Consider the following 24,599-nt stretch of genomic DNA (forward strand, 5'->3'; position numbering starts at 1 on the left):
TTGCACTGATTCATCTTCACTTGCCACATTCACTGGTTTGTGATTATTTGCAGTTTATTTCCTTTACTACCAATTCACGTACGTCTTAAGTGTTCATAATAGGCAGATACCTTTTCATTTATTGATTGTTCAACGTACTGAATTACACAGTTCAAGTGGTCATTCACTTCGCTTACCTTAATTTTTGGCTGAGAGTTGTTGCTCACTTCATCATCTTCCTCGTCTAAACTTTCTGCTGCTCCCATTACACTATCTGTGATCTCCTCGCACAGTCAAACCAGACAAAGTTGGGGAAACCATTTGTGCACAGCATCATCTAGTGCTTTATCAGTAGGCATCCACATTCTTTTAACTTTATTTTTTTCTTTCTCCATGTTAAACTCGAAAACAAAATTACGAATTTCAATTTTTTTTCTTTTTAATGTCCGATAAGGTTTGTTTTGCGATGCTGTACTCAAGACAGATACTGGACACAAGCTCCTTTTTCAAGTTTTTCTATCACCGATAGTTTATCGTGAAGAAAAGCGTTTTATGCTTACGCTTCTGTCCTACACTAGGCTTACTTAAAGACATTGTTTAACTGCACAGCACAAACAACAAAAGATAGAAGTGCATAACTGCGGAGCAAACGACAAACAACTGTCTGAACTGCAGCCGGGAACCAGATTGTGCAGCACGAGTCATCACAGCCCAATGACCTCAGACAATACAATATGACCTTTGAACCAGATCGTCGTTTGATTTTTACACTTTAAAATTTTTTTTTAGAGCTGTCCGGATTAAGCGACGTATGGATTACCGGGGTCTGTATTAATGAGGGTTTACTGTATTTCCATTTCTTTTATACATAATGCACTTCCATTAGTCTGTGATCATGATGACCCTATTATATTCTTCGTTTAAGTTTTTCATTTTTGGAAACAGAACGAGTAGTTATTAAGGGAGGAGAATGCCACAAGTTTATCAAACTGTAACAGGGTGCTTAATGATTTTGTAATAACTGAGAGCAAAGTGGAGGAGAAATTGTTGAAGTTAAACATAAGAAAGGCACCTGGGGTAGATAGGATCTATCCAGTTATATTAAAGAAGGTAAGCAAATCCTTAGCCATAATTATGACAGCATCCTTGGACTCAGGGGAAGTCCCAACAGACTGGAGATGTGCAAATGTATCCCCAATTCACAAAGGGTGATATAAGTAATTACAGACCAGTTAGTTTAACTTCAGTTCCAGGCAAAATAAAGGAGTCACTGGTTAAAGATGCATTGCAGGATCATCTAGACAAGACTGCAGTAATAATTCAGATAGCATGGATTTGTTAAGGGAAAATCTTGTGTGACAAATTTTATTGAATACTATGATGTGATTACAAAGGAATTGGATGCAAAATATAATTTTGATATTATATACTTGGATTTCAAGAAAGCTTTTGACACTCTTGGACATGGAAGACTACTGTACAAAGTGGAGCAGTATGGTATTAAGGGCAAGTTGCTACAATGAATAAAAGGGTGGTTGAGTGGGAGAAGACAGAGTAGTAATCAATCAACACTGACCTTCATGAACTAATGTTATTAGTGGAGTTCCCAGGGTTTGCCGCTGAACTCACTGTTGTTTTTTATATTTATCAATGATATTGATGAAGTTATTTCAAGCTTAATGTCAAAGTTTGCAGATGATACAAAGGTTGGCGAGGTTGTTAATGACAGTAATGGTAGCGTGCTATGTGCTATACTGCAACAGGATCTAGAAAATTTGGGAAGATGGGCTGAAAAGTGGCAATTAAATTTTAAAATTGACAAATGCAAAGTATTGCATATGGGTAGAAGTAACCCCAGAGTAACGTATCACCTGGGTGTACTACACTCAGGGTAGTGGAGAATGATATAGACCCGGGGGTAATTGTCCTGTCAAATATGAATTTTTCAGAGCAGTTCAAACAGGCTGCAAGTGTAGCTCATGGTGGCTTGTGAATGTTATACGGGTATTTTCCTAGCAGGGATAAGCAGATGATTGTCTCCTTGTATAAGACAATAGTAAGGCACACCTTGAGTACTGCATACAGGTCTGGAGGCCTCATTTTTGGAAGGGTGTAGAGTTGCTGGAACAAGAACAGAGAAGGGCAATGAGATTTGCAAGTGGCACAAAGGGTTACTGTTACCCAAGAAAGGCTTCAAAGTTCTGAAAATTGCAGCTTCTGAAGACTAGGCACCTGCGAGGTGATCTAATTGAGGTGTATAAGGCCATGAGTGTTTGAGCAAGCTCAATGCTGATGGGATTCTTCCTCTTGCTCAGATTACTCATCTTCGGTGACAAATTCAAACTGAGGAAAGACAATTGTAGAATGGATGTGTGGAAATTTGCCTTTAGCCAGCAGGTGGTTGATATTTCGGACAAACTGCCATCTGTCATTGTGGAAGTTGACAGCTTAAATAAATTCAAGACTGAACTATGCAAACTTTTGGAATGAATGGATGGGTGAAATGGGAAGGGGGTTTTTTTTTTTTTTTTTTTGGCTGATGCTATATAAGCTTGCATTCTTGTGTCATTGCCTCAATTAATGCAAATACTAACATCTTTCTTCATCTTCCAACAATTATGTGATCAGTACCTGCCAACAGTACCTCAACAATAGTCCCTGATTCATGAGTAATGATGAGGTCAAGAACATTATCACCTCTCATATTTTCTCTAAAGTGCTGGTACAAATAATAATCATCTAGTTTATTTAAAAATGCTGTTCTCCATGGTGATTTCCTCCTCACTTATTCCAATCAATTAGGGACAGGTTGAGTCACCCATAATAAGACACACAAGCTTGCTTGCTCATTTTATCTGCATACAGAGACTCTTTTCATACTCTACACCAGCATTTCCCAAACTGTGTTCTGTGAGATGTGAACAAGTGTTCAGCGAAAAATCGTAATTAATAATTTTAAAAATAAAATAAATAAGTTTTGCATATTTATAGCGTACATCACTTTTGTATCAGTATTTCGAAATATTATTATTAAAATAAATGATCATGGATTTGTGGTTGAAAAAAGGAACTTTAAAACAAGAAGCAAGTACTTCTAGTATCGCAACGGTGGTCAATAAAAATGAACACAATATTGTCACACTTCAAAGTGAGGATGAACAATCGGGGCCTTTCCCCCCCAAAAATCCGAAGTGAAAAAACAGGAACCAACTAATAAAAGATCAAAACAAAAGTATCATGACAGTTATTTGAACTTCGGCTTTACATGTGTTGGAAATAAAGAGCTCCCGATGCTCAGTGCATTGTATGTAATAAAATATTAGCAAATAGTTCTTTGGCTCCTGCTAAACTTGTGTTTTGTAAGTGTTCCATAAATATATTGCGAGATGAAGTGTTCCTAAAAAAGTTTGGGAAACGCTGCTCTACACAATCTTCTGATCTGTAGATTACCTCCATTCTCATTATACTTTTGCTTCCAACTAACTCACACCATACAAATTCTATGCTGGCAGACAACTTCTGACTCAGCAAAAGCTCTTTTCACACTCATGCTGCTTTTGATAAGCACAGAGTTACCAGACATCCTCGTTTCCAAGCACATCTCCTAGTTTTTAGGGTATCCTTGGACATTCTCTGGGATTATAATTTGCATCCTAGTTTTTTGTAATTTAAAAAAATCATCTCATCATAAAGTGAATTTTCATTAAACATTCTCTGCGTTCCACAGAATATTTAATATTCTGTGGAATGCATATTATTAAATATTTAATAATCCCATAAATAAATAAAAACAATGCACAGGTTGCATTAAGTGGACTCTATTATCTCAAAATTACACCAATCAAATTATGACTTAGCTACCAAGTGTCTCTCTCGAACTGGCACTCCAACAAGGTCAGAACCCAACTGCACTCCGGCGAATTCAGAAACACTCTGAAGCGTCCGAAAGAAGAGTCTTGTCTTATCAAGCTTTCACACCCCCACACTGAACATAAAAAAATGTACAATATGGTAGAGTCCCAAAGTCCAACACAGCCCAACATGCATTCCAATGTGGTGGCACATGGGATTTCAACAACACTAGGATCCTCTCTACAGACAACCAAAACAACAGAAGGAAATTTGAAGGAGCCTTCCTCAGAAATATGTTTGACACCTCAACAATCAACAGAAAACAGTGAGTGGCAACTCACAATATTTCTACATTTTCGATAACAAAATAGGAGAGGAAATGAAAAACCAGGAATTATTATTATCACAGAAAATAATTCATGCCTGGAATGACAATGAAGATCTCCACATGATATTTCTGGATACAAAATCTGCATTCAACTCAGTCCAAATCACCCCCCTCCTTCCCTTACTTAACAGATTCTACAGGATACCCGGCAATATACTCGCGCTCCTCAAAAGTCTACTATCTAGGAGAATGCTCCAATTTACATGTAATAACAGTACAGTCTGTAAAAGTGCAGATGTAGGTATTCCACAAGGGAGTTCCCTCTCTGCCTTGCTATTCACTGCAATACAGGTGACTCCCGCTTAACGCTGATAATTCGCTCCAGAAAAACAGAGCGCTAAGTGAGCACTGCATTCCCATAAGGTAACATATTTGTGAGTTGCAGTCAGTGCCATAGGATATTTCCTAATCAATAATAAACGATAGTGAAAAGATGCACAAATGTCGGTCAAAATATTTAATATTCAAATATTTGTGCACATAAAATATTCTACATTACATACGTATATAATTATGTGGTAACTACTTATGTATCAAAATTAAACTTAAAATTACAATTAAAATCATGAATTTAATTGATCTAAATTGATTTTAATTGATTTAATTTATGAATTTAATCATGAAAAATGTGTCGATTTTGGGTTGTACTTTGGCCTTCTTCCTGGTAAACTAAAAGGGGTTTTAATTTAAAGTCCCCTGCAGCATTCATTATCAGCCATTATCAACCCATTGCAGGATGGAAGCCTCCTCAACAATTCATGCTGAGGGAAATGGACCATAATCTGCCACGCTGGTCCTATGTTAAAAACTTGTTGAGAAGTACAACACGTAATACCTCTCTTCAATAATTTTAACAAGTTCTTTTTTGAAAGTTTCAAATCTTTGATCTGCACTTACAGCTTCTCCCTGGATTTTAAATCTATACATCCAGCCCTTATTCATTTTAAATGGTTCCACATTTTTTTTTTTTTTTTAAGGTGAGCTTTCTTCAGATCATCATATAGGCTAATCTCTTTTTTTTATATATACTGTATAGTATATATAATATTTAACTTAACTGAATTCTGCATTGCATATTACCTTCAATAAAATTAGTTGAAGTCTCTCCATTTCAATCATAATAGCTGGCCTAGCCCTAGTTGCTTGCAATGGAACAGCTGTCTTTCCAGCTGCTAAAATTAATTCTTTATTTTTTATAATTGTTCTTACAGTTAAACCTGCCAGTCCTAAATTATGGCACACATTCGCTTGTTGTTGACCGGAATTGATTTGCTTCAAAACTTCTAATTTAATTTTCAAATAGTCTTTTTCTGACATTTGTAGTCTTCATACTGTGTCCAGAAGCTGTTGCTTTTTCATTCTTATCCGCCATTATTAACTCTTCGAAAATGTAACTGCACTGGTTGCATTAATACAATGTTCGAGTAAATGTCCGTTACACACGATGTCTAATACTGTACTGAGTGATGACTAGACTTCGGATACATGCATATAACTCAAATATCACAAGCAATATACTTGATCATTTTTTTAAAATGTTGATCTCGGAACTAGGTAACAAGTCACTGTACTGCAATTAAAAAAATTAGCGCGCGAGAAAATATCACTGAGCGTGGGAAAAGTTTTAATACTGTTTTGCTATCAACTTTTTCAAGCTATCGGACTCCATCAGATGAACCGTTTTCGTTAAATATGCCAAAAATGCAATATGTAGGCTGGTAAAAGAGCATTATAGTGATTTGTGACAGCGTTATATTCAGATAGGGGTTTATAATATAAGAACAGCATTATAGCGAATCAGTGTAAAGCAAATCGCGTTATAATGAGGGCCTGCTGTATTCATGCCACCAGTGTTCTTGTCATATGCTGCTGATATTGTGTGTTACTTGCTATGCCAATGCCAAGTCATTGATCCCCAAACAAGACAAACCGCTTCAGAAACTGCAAGCAACTACCTTAATACATTCTGTGAGTACGTCAAATTTTTTGGCCTGTCAGTTAATCCAGAGAAGTCAAGCTATCTAATCTTTTCTCCAAGTTGGATGACATCCGCTGATACCTTACTTCCGGAATTAGCAGGAAAGGTTCTGGCTTCCACTGGAAGTGTCAAATTCCTTGGAGTAATCTTTGATGCAAACCTCACATATAAACAACAAATCCAAACTCAGTACTCCACTCTAAAGAATGGAGTACTGAGTACTCCACTCTTTTTTATTCTCCAGAAGGCCTTGCAAGCCTTCTGGAGAATAAAAAAAGATCTGTGTAGAACTCACAATAAACAAATAATCAGGAAATACCTCAAAACGTGCTTCTGTGTGACACTGTGTGACAAATGTGACTTGAAGTTATTTAGGCTTGTTTCCTTAGCTTTATCATTCCACTCATTTGAAACACTACTACCCTCAGAAAATCTTGCCAATGTCAGCTGTTGCAACAACAAACAAGAATTTTTGAGGTGAGTGCAAATATTATTTTGACTCATTATCATCAGTTAATGTAGATCTATATTCTCCTTTTCTCCCATCTTACTAGCAGTTTCCCTGAAAACTTAAGGTACCCTCAATGATACTGACAAAAATCCTTGCACCATCCTTGTTCAAATCAATACCATCTCTACAAAAAAGATTCCTTCTACCAAGTGCATGCCACACTGATAAAAATTTCCTCCCTCAAGTCTTCAGTTAATTCACAAGGCTTTCAGCATATAATCTGTCTGGGCACATACATACATTTACATTATGACGTAACTCAGCATTTTTTCAGCATGGTCTTATATGTATCCAACAAATGGTCAGGTTGTGTTCATTTAACACAGTGAGTCCCCACATGAATAATAATACTCTCTTTACTCCCCTTAAAATCTGACTCAGCAAACACACTCTGGTTCTTTTCCACCCATCTTTATTAAAAAAAGTTACATGTTTCCCTGATGACAGTCTCCCAATAAAACTAAATCTCCTTCAACCAGAGCAGTATGCACTTCACTAGGCAGGTCATTTTTTGACCCAATGACATTTTTTCTAGGGCAAGCACCCGTTTCTTTGGCGACTGATTCTTCTCATAAATGCACCAAGTTCTAATTTGAGACTGGTACACTCCTTATATCAGGTGCAAAGAAAATAACTGTCAACTGAGCTTTGTTGCCTACTAGACTAACTTGGGAGTACATGCCACAGGCTATATATAACTGATGAAACACCAAAAAGATCTAGTAATAACAACCATTATTTAGGTAATATTTGAAATTAAGAAAGATTACAAAATATAAATTTACAATATATTATAGAATTTAAATTAGCAAAGTATTACAGAAATTAAAGTGTAAACCAAAACTTTATCTACTAGTGAATAAAATTTAAACAAATTTTAAATTTGCTTAAATTTTAAAAATAATTAGTCTACCAGACACCTGATATTAATCCCTTAACTGAAGCCAATAAAAATGCATCTATTCTCTTTGACTGCAATTAAGAGAAAATGAATCTTCTTAAAATAAATATAGCAAAAGTAAAGGGCTCTCTTAAATATTCTTGTGCAAAATAATAACAAGTGTAACAGTGAATCAGATACTTACTTGCTTTTTTATGAAGAAGTTTATGGTTATCCCAATTTCCTTTGAAACATTCCTAAAGAATAAGAGCATATCATTAAAATGCATTTCTAGAAGAAAATTTATTCCATTGAATATTTTCCTTATTTTATTAGTTATCAAAAAAATAAAATAAAAAAAAAAAAAAAAAAACCGCACTAGAGGTTGTAGTACCAGATGCAAAACCCATATGCAGGGCTAGAATTGCAGTTTACAGTAAAATTTTTGCCTAGTGCTAAAGGTGGCTGTGTAAAAGTCCCACTTTATAAAATATTTGTCTGCCCATGCAGACAAATATCCTTCCAAGCTCACCCAGAACCAGGACTGTTTATCAAACAAATTAAAAAAATTTAGTGCATTTTGCCTAATTTTAAATTGTGTATTCTATAGTTTGGGTGTTGAACAAAAACCTCAAATTTCCAGGAGAAAAAATTACATAACTTTCACATGAGACCAATTAACTTGGCCACACTATGAAAATACACAGAAGTTATTTTCACAGTATGAGAAAAGGTCTCACAGCCGGCAGCATTTTAAATGTTGCCGACCGTAAAAACAAAAGAACAAAACAGTCCTCTCAACTTCATATAACTGGATTAAAGTTGATGCATTAAACTTGTTCACAAGAATAGCAACCTACAACATTGTTTAGTTTCAGGGAATGCATGCCTAATGCAAGAATCAAAGAAAAGAAATCCTTTAAAAATTCTTTATTTTGAAACTTTTTTTTTTTTTTTTAAATTCTTAACTCTTTCAAATACATCATTAATCTTCAACTATCTTGAACAGCATCAGAATCTTATGACCATAGCTGCAAAGTTTTTCAAACTTTAAAGTAGAATGCAAGGTGCTATCACCAGCAAAACGATGGATAGGATTACCAGTCAATGGAAGAAGGTTATTAATATACAAGAGGAAAAGAGTGAGAGAAACATCTGACCCTTGGGAAATGCCATCATTGGTGGAGAAGTCAGAAGACAGAGCGCCACCTACTATCACCTGAAGCTAGCAGTCAGAAAGAAAACTATATAAACAATAACAAAAATTAACTGGCAAACCATAACATAAATATTTAACTTAAAACCTTCAAAAACTCAGTTGGCAACTTGCTATCTGTGAATTCTGTTTGCATTAGCATTAGTAGAGGCATTTGATGCAAGAAAGCAAGCTTATGCAGCATCAGCCAAAAAAAAAAAAAAAAAAACACCCACTTCCACTTCACCCCTCTGTTCGTTCAAAATACCTGTCCAGCTGAGCCTTAAACTTATTTAGGCTATCAACCTCCACCACAAGGGATGGCAGTCTGTTCCACCAACCAACCACCCGCTGGCTAAAGGCAAATTTCCGCACGTCTATCCTACATCTGTCTTTCCTCAATTTGAATTTATGCCCTCTCAGGTGATTTTTCTGAGCTAGAGGAAGAATCCCATCAGCATTGAGCATGCTTAAACCATTCAAGGCTTTATACACCTCTATCAGATCACCTCGCTGGTGCCTAGTCTCCAGACACTAATTTGCAAAACTTAAGCCTTTCTTCGTAAGAGCACCCCTTTGTTCCATTCACTAATCTTGTTGCCCTTCTCTGTACTCGTTCCAGCAGCTCTACATCCTTCTTGAAATGAGGCCTCCAGACCTGTATACAGTACTCTAGGTGTGGCCTGACCATTGCCTTATACAATGGAATAATCACCTCCTTATCCCTGCTGGAAAAATTCCTGTATATCATTGACAATACTCCATGAGCTACTCTTGCAGCCCGTCTGCACTGCTCAGAGAACTTCATATCTGCCTGCACAACCACCCCCAAGTCCCTTTCATTCTCTACCACTGTCAGTGTAGTACCACAGAGTTGATACGTTGCTCTGGGGTTGCTGTTTCCCATGTGTAGTACTTTACATTTGTCAATGTTAAACTTCATTTGCCACCTCTCAGCCCATCTGCTCAACCTTTCTGGATCCTGTCGCAGCAGCATAGTGTCAGTAGTGTCCTTGACAACCCTGCCAACCTTTGTATCATCTGCAAACTTGGACATTAAGCTTGATATACCATCATCAATATCATTTATAAATACAGAAAACAATAATGGACCCAACACTGAGCCCTTAGGGACTCCACTAATAACATTAGTCCACGATGAGCAGTGTCCATTGATTACCACTCTCTGTCTTCTCCCACTCAACCACCCCTTTATCCATAGCAGCAATTTGCCTCCAATGTCACACTGCTCCAATTTGTGTAGCAGTCTTCCATGTGCAACAGTATCAAAAGCCTTTCAAAGATCCAAGTATACAGGGTGTTTCAGTTAAACGTTTCAGAACTTCTAAAAGGGGTAGGGTACATCCTGACAACTTGAAATCATATAGCAATGTGGGGTCGGAAATGCTTTCCTGAAGCGGTGTTGTACACAGAAGCACCATAAAGAAAAGAGACCGTAAGTGAGAAATCGTTTTAATAATACATGAAAAGAAGCAAAAGGTACATGGATTAAAATAAGTGTTCGAAGTTTCTTCCACGGGCTACAATGCACGCCTCACATCTCCGACGCATGGACATCTGAACATTCTGGAATACTCCAGGCAAATTTCGAATTTCTTCGGCAGCTACTGCGATTCTTGCAACCAGCTCCTCAGCATTGTCAACAGGGGTGTCATAAACTAGCGATTTCATATGACCGTGAAAATTCCTTCACAAGGGAAGGAATTTTCAACACGCATAACGACCATATCTGGGCGGTCGAGAACCCGCATGCAATACGACATCGTGCAGCACAGATTCGATTTTCGGTCAATGTATGGGCCGGTATTATGGGAGATCATCTCATCGGACCTTACCTGTTACCATGTCGTCTAACCGGACCTATTCACTTGATCTTTCTGCAGCAAGTATTGCCACAACTTTTGAGAGATGAACAGATTTCTGCATCGATGCAACAGACAATGTGGTTCCAACACGATGGAGCCCCTGCCCATTATAGCGGAGATGTTCGTAACTACCTGGATGTCACATTTGGTCAACAGTGGATCGGACGTGGTGGTCCCGTGCGTTGGCCTGCTCGGTCACCTGACCTATCATGTCTTGATTTTTATTTCTGGGGTCATATGAAATCGCTAGTTTATGACACCCCTGTTGACAATGCTGAGGAGCTGGTTGCAAGAATCGCAGTAGCTGCCGAAGAAATTCGAAATTCGCCTGGAGTATTCCAGAATGTTCGGATGTCCATGCGTCGGAGATGTGAGGCGTCCATTGTAGCCCGTGGAAGAAACTTCGAACACTTACTTTAATCCATGTACCTTTTGCTTCTTTTCATGTACAGTAATACCCCGACTTACGCTACCCCGACTTACGCGAACTCGGAGTTACGCGGTTCTTGATTTTTTTCGTTTGGCAACGCTGCCGCCCACTATCTTCAAGGTTGTTTTTCATATGTTATCGATATACGGTGCGACGGCGGAGAATGAGAGCGAAAGATGAACAAAATTCAACTTTGCTGCTTTTATGTTTTTTATATCAGTGAAGGGGAAACACATTTCACCATAATAACGTAAAAACCAACACAATTCCAGCTATCGGTATAATCGCAAATGCAATTAGATCGAGTTTACTACCAGTTTATAACAGATTTCACTAGCAGAAACGCAACTGGATTTTTATTGTTTTATGGTAGTAACCCCTAGAAATGTGAGCCGTTAATTGTGTATCTCTGCCTTTATGGTGTTGTTTATTCAGTTGCTACATGCGCGCAGCTTTGTTTATGCGTATCAAGCGTGCCTCCTCGTTTTGTAATTGTGCTTTATTCCCTAAAAATGAGTAAAATACTTAATTAAAAGGTGTGAAAAGGAAGCGTCCTGGTGAAGACACTGCAGATTCAGAGAGAAAAAGAAAAGCAATTATCGATAAACAGAGGCGGACTGGGTCAAAAATTCTTACCCGGGAAAATTTATAGTGGCGTCATACTATGGTTTATGGCCAAAATCACACTGGCCCACCGGGGTTTCCCCGGTAAGGCTTATGGCCAGTCCACCTCTGTCGATAGAGAAAAAATATGAAATTGTGAAACGCTTTGAGCGAAATGAAAGACCATGTGATATTGCACGTGCTACAGGCCTAAATGAAGCAACGGCGAAAAGCACATGACAATTGCAAACTTGACAGGTTGAAAATTGAAAAGGGCTCAATTTACTGTAAAGGGCTTAAAAATTTTAGAAAACAGACTCCAACGAAGAACGCGTTATAGCTACAAAGCAAGGAATAAAAAAATTATTAGCTTGCTACGAAGGAATTCTGCGTGAAAAAAAGAACGCGCTGTGTCGTCAGACGAATTTGTTAGATTTTATGAAGCCATCGACATCGAAATAACTTTTTTACGTAAGTCATTTGTTTTTTTTTAATACATATTTTGTATTAATATGTATAAAGAACTGCAATTTTATTAATATTTTTCTTCTAAACTAGTGTTTTTGTTAGTCCTTGGTCCCAATTAAGCAAAATTTATATGTATTTATATACAAAGTTTTACCCCGACTTACGCGAATTCGACTTACGCGCTTTTCGTCGGACCCACCTATCGCGTAACTTCGGGGTATTACTGTATTATTAAAACGATTTCTCACTTACGGTCTCTTTTCTTTATGGTGCTTCTGTGTACAACACCGCTTCAGGAAAGCATTTCCGACCCCACATTGCTATATGATTTCGAGTTGTCAGGATGTACCCTACCCCTCTTAGAAGTTCTGAAACGTTTAACTGAAACACCCTGTATAATATCAAAGTTATTCCCTGCATCCAGTTCTTTTGTGACTGCATCATAGTATCCAATCAAGTTGGTCAGGCAAGACTTCCCCTTAACAAAACCATGCTGTGTCTGAGCTATAACTGAAGTCTTGTCTAAATGATCCTGCAGTGCTTCTTTAACCAGTGCCTCCATTAATTTTCCTGGAACAGAAGTTAAGCTCACAGGTCTATAATTACTTGTGTCAGCCTTTGATCCTCCTTTGTGAATTGGGGTCACATTTGCACATTTCCAGTCTATGGGTACCTCCCCTGAGTCCAAGGAAGCTCTCATAATTATGGCTAAGGGTTTGCTTACTTCCTTTGCTGCCTCCTTTAATATAACTGGATAGATCCCATCCACCCCGGGTGCCTTTCCTGTGTTTATCTTCAACAGTTTCTCCTCCACTTTACTCTCAGTTATTTCAAGATTCTGTAGCTTACTGCTAGAGTTGAATACACCTCTGGCATTCCCCTTGCTGAATAACTCCTCATGTGTGAATGTCGATGCAAAATATTCATTTAGTTTGTTAGCTACCTGAGCAGGATCATCAACAGTTGACCCATCAATATCAAGTGGACCAATCTGATTCATCCCCTTCCTTCTAGAGTTTACATAAGTAAAGAACTCTTTGCTGTTTTTCTTTGCATCCCTTGCCAAGGATTTCTCGTAATCTGCCTTCGCCTGCCTAACCTCCTTTGTAACTTGGTTGCATATCAACTTGTATCTATCATAGGCTTCTGTGTCATGTGTTAATTTGTAAGTATCCCATGCATTTTTCTTCTCTGCCATATGCCTCATTAGTTCATCTGACATCCATTTTGGCCTAAACCTTGAACAATATTTCTTAGTTGGTATGTAAAGCCTAGTAGCTTCCAAGATAAGTTCTTTGAATGCTTCCCATTTTGAATTTGCTGTTGGTAACATCATCAGTTGGTCCCACTGTATAGAATTTAAATACTGTCTCAGTCCATCGTAGTCGCCTTTACGGAAGCAATAACCCTTCCCTTTACCCCTAATGGTAGTTACCTCTTTCAGTAAATCCCACTTCAGCACACTGTGTTCACTGCCACCTAGTGGTTCATTTATCTGCAGATTCTTAATGCATGAAGAATCACTGCTGATAATCAAATCAAGAGTATTACTCCCTCTAGTTGCCTCCTGAACATGCTGATGTAGAAAACAATCATCCAATAAATCCACAAAAGCCCTGCTAGTGTGTGAGTAACCAGCCCCCAAATTCCAGTCAATATCTGGGAAATTAAAATCTCCCATTATAAGACTCTCTGATTTACTGGCCCACTCTATTTGCCTGTACAGTTCCTTATTATACTCATCAGAGTCATTAGGCCTATAGCACACTCCTACTCTCATCAATTCTACCAAACTGACTCAACACTGCACTGTCCAGCGATGTCGACTGGCTTCACTTCCTTAGTTTTTATGTGTTTCTTAACTAATAGCATAACCCCTCCCCCCTACCTATCCTGTCTATCATTTCTGTAGACGTTGTACTCCCCAAATTGCAGTTCTGCATCCCTTATATCTGTGTGAAACCACGTCTCTGATATCCCAACAATATCTGCCTTTGATGTTTTGAGCAATACCTCAAATTCATCAAATTTATTTACTAAACTCCTAGCATTGGTGTACACGCAAGTATACCTGCACCTGTTTCTATTCTTAGCTACCCTAACACAACCCATGTGTTTATTTGTACCGCAATGGCTCCCAGCAGTCTCTGAAATACCATGCATCTTGTTTTTCAGGCTTCTGCTCATTCTAATAGAAGCAGTGCAAGAATCTCTTTCACCTCTGCCAGTGGCTACTGTCAATCTATTGGTCTTTGTCTCCCCCCAAGCTAGCAGTTTTCCGACCCACCTAACACTGCCTCGATAGCATCAGCAAATATTCTTGCACCCTTTCTATTTAAGTGTATCCCATCCCTGTAGAAGCAATCTCTCCTGTTAACAAGTACAGTCCAGGCTGAAAAAAATTCTACCCCTTGAGCCTTGCACAATCTTTCCAGGGCCGAATTGATCGACAAGGCTCTCATCATATACTCCCTCCTATCGCGTCTGGGCAGAATTGCAGACACTTTCAAATTCAACCCTAATTCTCGGCTTTTGTTCAACAGTGACCTGTACTTGTTAAGTAATTCTGCCGGTCTCCTACTCTTAATATTATTAGTGCCAACGTGTACAACTATATCACCTTTTGTGCCCTTAAAAGATGATATTCGCTCTACAACGTCATCAACCTTTGCCCCTAGCTGACATACTTATTTGGCAGACATATTTGGAGCCAGTAAACTTTCAAAGGCCATAAGGAAAGGCACTTTGGTGTTAGGAATTCATTATAGAAAACTAGCTGGTCCACAATTTACCAAATTTATCCGTGAAGTCATACAGCTTCTGATATGAATGTATTATATATTTGAAAGTGTAACACTTCATTGGATTGTATTAACATAACACTGACAAAACTGCGCTAGTACTTTTTTTTTTTTTTTTGTATTACAGTATAAAAAAAAAATTGACATTGCTGTGAACATGGTAGCACACTACTGATCAGTTCATCATCCAGCCTCAGTGTTAATTATGTACAGGTAGTTCTCAACTTTACGAGTTCATTTCTAGCACGAGCTTGTTTGTTTGTTATTTGGTTTTTAGGAGCATTAGCAACTAAGGCCATATTGCACTGGGAAAATGTGGTGGTCATTCCCAGACCTTTCTGCATCCTCAATATTTGGTGGTGACTGGCTCGAACTCTGGTCTAATCAAGAAGCATGTGCTACGCACTGCTGCTCCTTCGCACCTGGCTACAGAGACGCCCGAACGAGCTTGTAAAGCAGGAATTAAATCCCATAGACAATGTTAAAAATAGGGGTTATGTTCTCAACAATGAAATTAGTTAGCTAATTAGTTTAAGTTTAAACAATGATTGATTTATCCAAAGAAATTAAAACTTATCCAGAGCAACGTATCAACTCTGTGGTACTACACTGACAGTGGTAGAGAATGAGAAGGACCTGGGGATAATTGTGCAGGCAGATGTGAAGTTCTCTGAGCAGTGCAGATGGGCTGCAAGAGTAGCTCATGGTGTCTTATCAATGATATACAGGAATTTTTCTAACAGGGATAGGGAGGTGATTATTCCCTTGTATAAGGCAATGATCAGGCTGCACCTTGAGTACTGTATACAGGTCTAGAGGCTTCATTTCAAGAAGGATGTAGAGCTGCTGGAATGAGCACAGAGAAGGGCAACAAGGTTAGTGAATGAAACGAAGGGTTGCTCTTACGAAGAAAGGCTTAAGTTTTGCAAATTACAGTGTCTGGAGACTAGGCACTGGCGAGGTGATCTGATGGAGGTGTACAAAGCCTTGAATGGTTTGGGCATGCTCAATGCTAATGGGATACTGCCTCTTGCTTAGAATAATCACCTGAGAGGGCATAAATTCAAATTGAGGAAAGACAGATGTAGGATAGATGTGCGGAAATTTGCTTTTAGCCAGCGGGTAGTTGGTTGGTGGAACAGACTTCCATCCCTTATTGGGAGTTGATAGCCTAAATAAATTTAAGGCTCAGCTGGACAGGTATTTCGAACGAACGGAGGGTGAAGTGGAAGGGTTTTTTTTTTTTTTGGCTGATGCTGCATAAGCTTGCTTTATTGCATCATATGCCTCTACTAACGCTAATGCGAAAATCAAGCAAATTATAATAATAAAGAAATTATTTATGACTTACAAAATTTAAAGAATGTTTATTCTTCATCATCGACTAAATGCACACTCATTGATCACTTATTATTGGCTCAGCACTCAGTTTGCTGCACAAGGAGTCGTCTTCTTCAGAAATGCTTCAAGAGGCATGTTTCCAAGATGATCTTCTATTTTCTTTATAAATTTCAATAGATGCATAAGCATTTTTTAATGGAACGCACAAATTGCAACTAACACGATTTGCACGGAGTAACAAGTTTACGAAGCTTAAAAAAAAAAAGGAATGAAGAGAAGATTCTGAACATTCGTTTTTTATACAATTGAATATTTCAGTAAAAGGAAAACACATTTCACCATAATAACGTAAAAGAAAAAAAAAAAAAAAACGCCACTATTTCAGCTATCGGTATTTTCACAAATGCAATAACATCGAGTTTACTACCCGTTTATAATTGCTTGTAGTAACAGAAAAGACCAATAAACCGGAAAGTGAAATTTTTTTTATTGTTTTATGGTCATGATCTCCAGAAATGTGCTTTAGAAAAATGTCACAAAGGCGTTCAAAATTGGTTCTTATAACCGAACATATAATAACAATGAAAGTGTAGTGCATTTTAGTGATTTGAATTGGTAACTAATACAATTTGCACTATAAAAACCTTTTAGAGAGTTATATAGCAAAAATTTCAACTTCCGAGGTCGTGGAACGAATTACCAAAAAACAATGTATTATTGGGTTCATATTACGATATTTTCACGATACGATGGAACGGATTAATATCATAAAGCTGGGTACACTGTATTGTATAGCTACACACGCAGTTTTAAATACAGTATTTATGAATGTTTAACATTCATTTTTTTGCAATTAATGTTCATATTTTCGATTTTGTTGATACTTGATACTTTGAAAAAAAAAAAAAAAAAAACTTGCAAACCCGGGAACTCGTTGGTCGTGTTAGGGTTTAATGGTGCATGGACTTCGTTGACCATAATGCGCCAGACCGGGAACTCGTAAAGCGAGAACTGCCTGTATTGTCCCTGTACGTGTCTGTCATTTTTATAGTTGCAATAGGCAAGGAAGGCAGCTTTTACTAATTAAATAACAGGGGAGCCTGATGTTTGCTCTTATTTCTAGACTCACTGCTGAGTGTTAGGAATCATATCATATACATTTTATATGATATGATATAAAATATGATATTAAATCTGTATGATATTATATGATATCATATAAAATGATATCATTTCATATCATATATTTTGCTATCATATACATTTTATGTTGAAAATAAATCCTAAATGATATTAGTTCTTATAAATTAAGTTCTTTTATTAATCTTTATTGCTTTATAAATCGAAAGAAGGTATTATGGCTGTATCATATGCATTTTATTGGAAATGAAAAATTTGCAGAATAAAGTGCTTTTTTATGGCTTGCTGAATGATTACAGCAAAATATTCTCCGGTGTTTATTCCAGTCATATTTGTTAACAAAAATAAGAAATTTGTACAATTTTCTTATTTAATTCTGAAGTAGTTTTACTATTTGTCTGCAAAAAAAAAAATTGTTATTTCAAAGATGGAGGAAAAAAACTACATTACTATAGTGAGACAGACAATGGGATCAAGAGTGAGTCAAAAAAGATGGAATCTCCATTGTAAACCAAGAAAGTTAGTAGACATGACAACATTCTAACAAATAAACTTACACTGTGCAAAATTTGTCCAAATGCAATTACATCTACTAAGCATTAGGTTCCTGCATGTTCAATTTAAACTGGTTGGAGCATTACCTCTATATGCTTTCACACTGTGCTGGTGAACAGTACATTGGACTTTTTGTAATAGTAGGCTGATCCACTATTACAACTGATAACCAATGAATTCAATTTTCTTTTTACATCTGAAAAACATCAACAGACAAAACCTGCAATACAGTGGTAGACATCAATTACATCACACTGACTTTGTAGCTGAAATTTAAAAAAAAAATGTTCTTGTTTATACTCCAGTACGACCACCAAGTCAGTAGAGTTTACAATAAATCGTCAATGCAAACATTAATCATATTTAGTGGTCACGGGTTTGAACCCCAGTTCACTCAAAAAGCGTGTGTTATGCACTCTTGCTCCTGACCACTCGTTGCCCATTGAGGCCTGACTCGGCTACGTCAGGCCTCAATGGGCAAATATTAATGTTCCACTGAAACATAAGAAAAGAGGGTTGGGATGGCTGGCCCACTAATTTTCATACCATCTCCTTTTGCCAGAATAAATGACTGACAAATACTACAAATGCTACTGTATTTTATTGCACAACATATCGATCCAATGTATAGTGAATTCCAATTCAAATAGCAAGATAAAGATATACACTATTTTTTGTGGTTTAATATTCTTTCATTGAATGCAGGACCCTTCTTTTCTTTTTTTTTTTTTTTTTTATTCAATTTCATTGTTAACCAGCAAAATCATCTTCCAAAGTCATGTGGTGTGGTTTGTTTGTCTGCATAAGGGTTTTATGGTGCATCAGCATCTGAGGCTATAATGCACCAATCAGAAAGGTAAAATAGTATATTTAATTAAAATATTATCATAAGAATATACAATATAAAACAGTTATAAAGAATATTTAATTATATAATATCAGTGTAGATACACCATAGTTAACCTATAAATTGGAACTATGTATGTAGTGTAAAAGGCATCGTTTTAATAGTATCTCATATTGTGGGTGCCTCCACAACGAGATAGCTTTTATTGCACTACTTCAAATAAATAACACATCTCTAGTAGAGAAGACTACTGTTATTTATTTTCAGAGGATACCAACCACCCAGACAATTGTTTCGAAGCTAGTGGGCTTCATCATCATCAGTGGGCGACCAGGTACCCTGGTAGTGCATCATGCCATCACAGATGCGAAGTTATATCCACAATATGAGAGATGCCAAAGGGTGTTGGTAATAATGTAGTTGAAAATGAAATGCACAAGGCATAATCCTTATGGGTTTTGGTAATTAACTATATAATATCGGTATAGATACACCATAGTTAACCCATAAATTTGAACGACATATGTAGTGTAAAAGGCATCGTTTTAATAGTATCTCATATTGTGGGTGCCTTCACGAGATAGCTGGTATTGCACTATGGTGTATCGCTGCTCCCACCTCTGTCAAAACCAGATGATTCTGTTGTCACTTCGGCTAAGGATAAAGCTGACCTGCTAGTATCCCATTTTTCTTCCAACTCACGTATTAATGATCTTGGTAAAATAACTCCCACCATTCCCAAAACTCTCCATTCAATGCCTCCTGTGGTCTTCCGTCAAAAGTAATAAGGAAAATTTTTTTTTTGGCTGGTGCAGCATAAGCCCCAGGCTTCCTTGCACCACACTGGCTAATAATAATAATAAAAGGATGTCAGAAGGATTTTGACGAATCTTGATGCTAAGAAAGTTCCAGGTCTCGATGGTATTTCTCCACTTGTTCTCAAAAACTGTGCTCCTGAACTTACTTCTGTTCTTTCCACCTTTTTTAACTTTCTTATTTCAGAGGAGTTTTTCCTTCTGCTTGGAAATTTGCTCATATCCAGCCAGTGGGCTGGATATTAAAAGGGTGACAAATCCCTCCCATCCAATTATCATCCCATTGCAATTACTTCTACTCTTTCTAAAGTAATGGAGAAATCAATTAACTGCCACCTCTTAAACGACCTAGAAACCTTCCGTCTGATCAACGATAGCCAGAATGAATCCCATCAGTGACGATCTGCTTGTGATATTCTGACTTACATTACCCATTTATGGACAAATTCAATAGAAAAGTTCGGTGAAACACAAGCAGTTGCTCTAAACATCTCAAAGGCCTTTGATCGTGTTTGGCATAATGGTCTTCTAAACAAGATGGAAGCTTGTTTAGAAGCTTGTTTGCCAACTGTTTTTTGTAACTGGTTATCCAGTTTTCTCTCTGATCACTCACTGAGGGTGATGGTAGATGGCTCTCTGCCTTCTAATTTCTCCACTAATGCAGGTGTCCCCCAAGGTTCGGTTCTTTCCCCCACTCTTTTCCTCTTGTATATTAATGACCTTCTGTTGACTGGAAATCCTATCCATAGTTTTGCCAATGATAGCACTTTGCATTCCACTTTCCATATTGAGAAACCTTGCCCTGCTCAATCAGCTTCTCGAATATCCACTACCAATTCTTTAAATGCTGATCTCCAGGTAATTCTCTAGTGAGACAAAGATAACTTAGTTGATTTCAATCCTTCTAAAAAACTCAGTCGTCTGATATCTCGCAAAAAGGATTCTGCTCCTATGCTTATCTTGGGTGACACTCCGATTTCTAGGCAAGTTGATATCTCTCTTTTGGGGATTACCTTGACTTCTGATCTCTCTTGGCCCAAGCACATTACAAATATTGCTTCCTCTGCATCTAAAAAACTTAGTTTTCTCTTTCGCTCTCAGCGTTACTTTTCTTCTAAACAACCGTTCACTCTTTATAAATTGCAAATCCGCCCTACCATGGAATATTGTTCCCACATCTGGGGGCGGTGCCCCCAAAACCCCTCTCAGGCTTTAGATTCCATTCAGAAGAGGGCAGTTAGGTAAATTAATGACTCATCTCTAACAGAGTCTCTCCACGCACTGTCTCATAGACGTACTGTTTCTGCTGCATGCCTTTTCTACAGATACTTCCATGGGCACTGTTCTTCTGAATTGTAATATATATTATAATTCCAGCTCCCTCTTTCAAAACAGTCCGAATGCGTGCCACCACCAGCCAACATCCATTTATTGTCCAACTTCAAACTCACAGAACCAACTTTTCATCTTCCTCGGTTATTCACTCAACTGCCGTTTTCTGGAACAACCTTCCTTCATATGTCTTTCCTGAAAATTAGTCTACAGAAGTTCAAGTCTAATGTCAACAAATATCTTCTTTCGTCGTCTTAACCTCCAACCCAAGCATGGTACTAAGTACTATAGGTTCTAATACCTCTTGTGTTTGAGGTTTTCATTAAAAAAAAAAAAAAAAAGCTGCAGCACTTGCTCACCTACAAGAACAACTGACTGAACTGTTAAGGCTTTAAATTGATTGGGCAAACTACATGCTGATGGTATCTTCTCTCTCTCAAAACACACATAAGGGACATAAATTAAATTTAAGTTGAAAAAGGATGGCTGCAAGATAAGTGTGCAGATCTTAGCTTTCAGCCAGCAGGGCAATTAAGTACTGGAACAAACATTTGTATCTGCTTTGTGAACAAAAGCAGTTTGAATAAGTTTAAAAATTACACATATTAATAAAGATGAGGTGCGATTTTTTTTTTTTTTTTTTTTGGCTAATGCTAGCTACTTTGCCTCATTTGTCACCACTATACTATTTTCTCAAATAAAATTCATCGGATAATGATTAATGAATAAAAATAATTTCTTTCATTGTATTGTGAAATAATGTCTATATTTTTCTTTACATCCGTATGCCAGATTTTTGGAGTGGTTCATTCAAGAACAGGTGGGAGAAGTGAATAATTTCGTTCCTTTAATTCCATATATTTCCAAGCTACTATGCTATATCAGAGAACGACGTATGAACCTCTGGTACAATTAATGCAACTCAGTTATCTGAACCAATTCGTCAATTATGACTCCTCAATTAAACTTAATCATTTCTAGTGATGTGAAGTTCAGGTTCTGCAAAACTGCAAAGTATTATTCGTAATCAAAATTAAAAGAAAAGAGATTAGTTACCAGTCTCTCACAATTAGTCTAAATATGTATTTACTACTTTTAACAATACAAGTACTAACATTTCAATGAAATGTACTATGAAAAAAAAATGTCTATACAACCCACGTGACAAAACTTGAACTCGAGCGAATGAAAATATATACACTTCACTACATTAGTTAATTTTTAACTAACCTGTGAGCAAAAGTATGAACCACTAATTCCAAGTTTAATACAAGTCGGACAGCAAAGTCGTGCAGAACGACTACAACCAGGTGTTTCACATGTTTTCTCTTCACTGACAACTGCCGCCATATTCATCAATTATCCGGACTAACCTTTTGAAACACGCTATTGTAGATGGCGCCAACATCCCAATATCTTTTTGCAATTAATGCAACAAAAAGTAACCAAGAAATTCAACAGCTATTTTTTAGGTCCGATCCGACAAGTACAATACTACCACTCAGGCACTCTCAGAAATCCGGAGAGATCTGGTCACTTCAAGATTTTGAGGTAACTAACCACAATACAGTGTAAAAAAAAAAAAAAAAAAAAAAAAAAAAAGAAATGAAAACAATGTAGGGCACAATAAAGTAAGACAAAATTTGTTGCCGTCTTCCCCACACCAGATGAAAATACACCAGTTTAAATTCCTTAAACGGTGTGAGAAATTTTTATGTGTTTGTTTTTTTCACAACGTGGTTCAGTCAGTTGATCTCATGAAAGCGAGTGTAGTATGGTTTATTATTATTATTAGTAGTAGTAGTGGTATGTGATGCAAGAAAGCAAGTGTATCAGCTTATGCAGCATCAGCCAAAAAAAAAAAAAAAAATCACACCATTCCTTCCAAATGCCTGTCCAGTGCCTCCTTAAATTTATTTAACCTGTCAACTTCCGCAACGACAGATGGAAGTTTGTTCCAGCAATTAACCACCCGCTGGCTAAAGGCAAATTTCCGCACATCTATTCTACATCTGTCTTTTCTTAATTTGAATTTATGCCCCCTTAGGTTCGTAATCTGAACAAATGGAAGGATCCCATCAGAATTCAGCGTGCTCAACCCGTTCAAGGCCTTATATACCTCAATCAGATCACCGCGCAGGTGCCTGCTCTCCAGCCACTGCAATTTGCAGAACTTAAGCCTCTCTTGGTAAGAGGATACCTTCATTCCCCTCACCAATCTTGTTGCCCTTCTCTGTACACGCTCAAGTAAATCTACATCCTTCCTAAAATGAGGCCTCCAGACCTGTACGCAGTATTCAAGGCGTGGCCTGACCATTGCCTTACACAGAGGGACAATCACCTCCTCTCTGCTAGCAAAATTACTGTATATCATTGACAAAAACCCCATGACCTGCCCTGGCAGCTTGTCTGCATTGCTCAGAAAACTTCATATCTGACTGCACAATTACTCCCAGGTCTTTTTCATTTTCTACCATCTTAAGTGTAGTACCACACAGTTGGTACGTTTCTCTGGGGTTACTTCTACCCATATGCAGTACTTTGCATTTGTCAAGGTTAAACTTCAGTTGCCACTTCTTAGCCCATCTGCCCAAATTATATAGATCCTGTTGCAGTAGCACACTGCCATTAACAGTAATGTGGTTGAGTTAGTTGATCTCATGTAAGCGAGTGTAGTATGGTTTATTGTTATTATTATATTACTTCTTTATTTCTCCCTGATTGGGGGTTCCACCTCGTGACGGGTAATGCTACTAAGTACACAGGGTGGTTGTTTTCATGTCTAGTGTTATGTCAGGTGTTCAGAATTGCGATTTTCTGGAGTTCCTTGCAGGTGTTCGCTGAGAGACCTATTGCTGCTAGGCTGTTATGTAGAGTCTTTACCACCATACCTGTGGTTGACAGGATGATCGCGATGGTCATTACTTGTTGCATAATCTTCGATGAAGATCAAAGAGCCTTCTGCAGGAAACTGGGTGAAGGTGAGAAAGCAGGAAACGGACCACCCGAAAAGAAGACGATCGAAGGATTCTGGGGAAATATCTGAAGCAGAGAAGTAAGGCATAACAACAGAGCACCATGGATAAAATGGCGCCTCCGTTGCCAGATGGGTAGGGAGCAGCAGTGCGTAGCACACGCTTCTTGATTCGACCGGGGTTCGAGCCCGTCACCACCAGATACGGAGGATGTGGAAAGGTCAGGGAATGACCACCGCATATCCCGGAGCAATATGGCCTTAGTTGAGTCGATTAGGAACATTCAAACTGGCGAACCCAGGGAATTGATAACATCCACAACTAGTGATACAACAAGCTCACCTGCACACACACACACACACACACACACACACACACACACACACACACACACACACACACACACACACACACACACACACACACACACACACACACACACACACACACACACACACACACACACCTGGCAGAGCAGTTCACTCGAATGATAAGGCACTCGGAGACAATCCCGAGGTTTCTCACTGAAGGAGTCGCATATCTGAAGCCTAAAGATGAAGATACAAGAAACCCGGGTAAATATAGGCCAATCACATGCCTCCCAACGATGTACAAGATCCTGA

The 24,599-nt window shown here is 37.9% G+C and overlaps 1 protein-coding gene across 1 annotated transcript in view; it reads right to left on the minus strand.

Annotated features, from left to right (window-relative positions):
* The window catches only part of LOC150081759 (methionine aminopeptidase 1), a 172,802-nt gene extending 150,441 nt beyond the window's left edge, over positions 1–22,361 (minus strand). The window contains exons 1-2 of the mRNA XM_090379623.1: positions 22,232–22,361; positions 7,794–7,845 (exon numbers count right to left, since the gene is read on the minus strand). Coding sequence (XP_090235749.1) covers positions 7,794–7,845; positions 22,232–22,357 — 178 coding nt within the window. The 5' untranslated portion in view covers positions 22,358–22,361. The remainder of the gene's footprint in view (positions 1–7,793; positions 7,846–22,231) is intronic.
* Between the last annotated feature and the right edge of the window lie 2,238 nt (positions 22,362–24,599).

Source organism: Mastigoproctus giganteus, chromosome 8 (assembly GCF_048544385.1).
Source record: "Mastigoproctus giganteus isolate SK-2022 chromosome 8, ASM4854438v1, whole genome shotgun sequence".
NCBI classification, from domain to species: Eukaryota; Metazoa; Arthropoda; class Arachnida; order Uropygi; family Thelyphonidae; genus Mastigoproctus; species Mastigoproctus giganteus.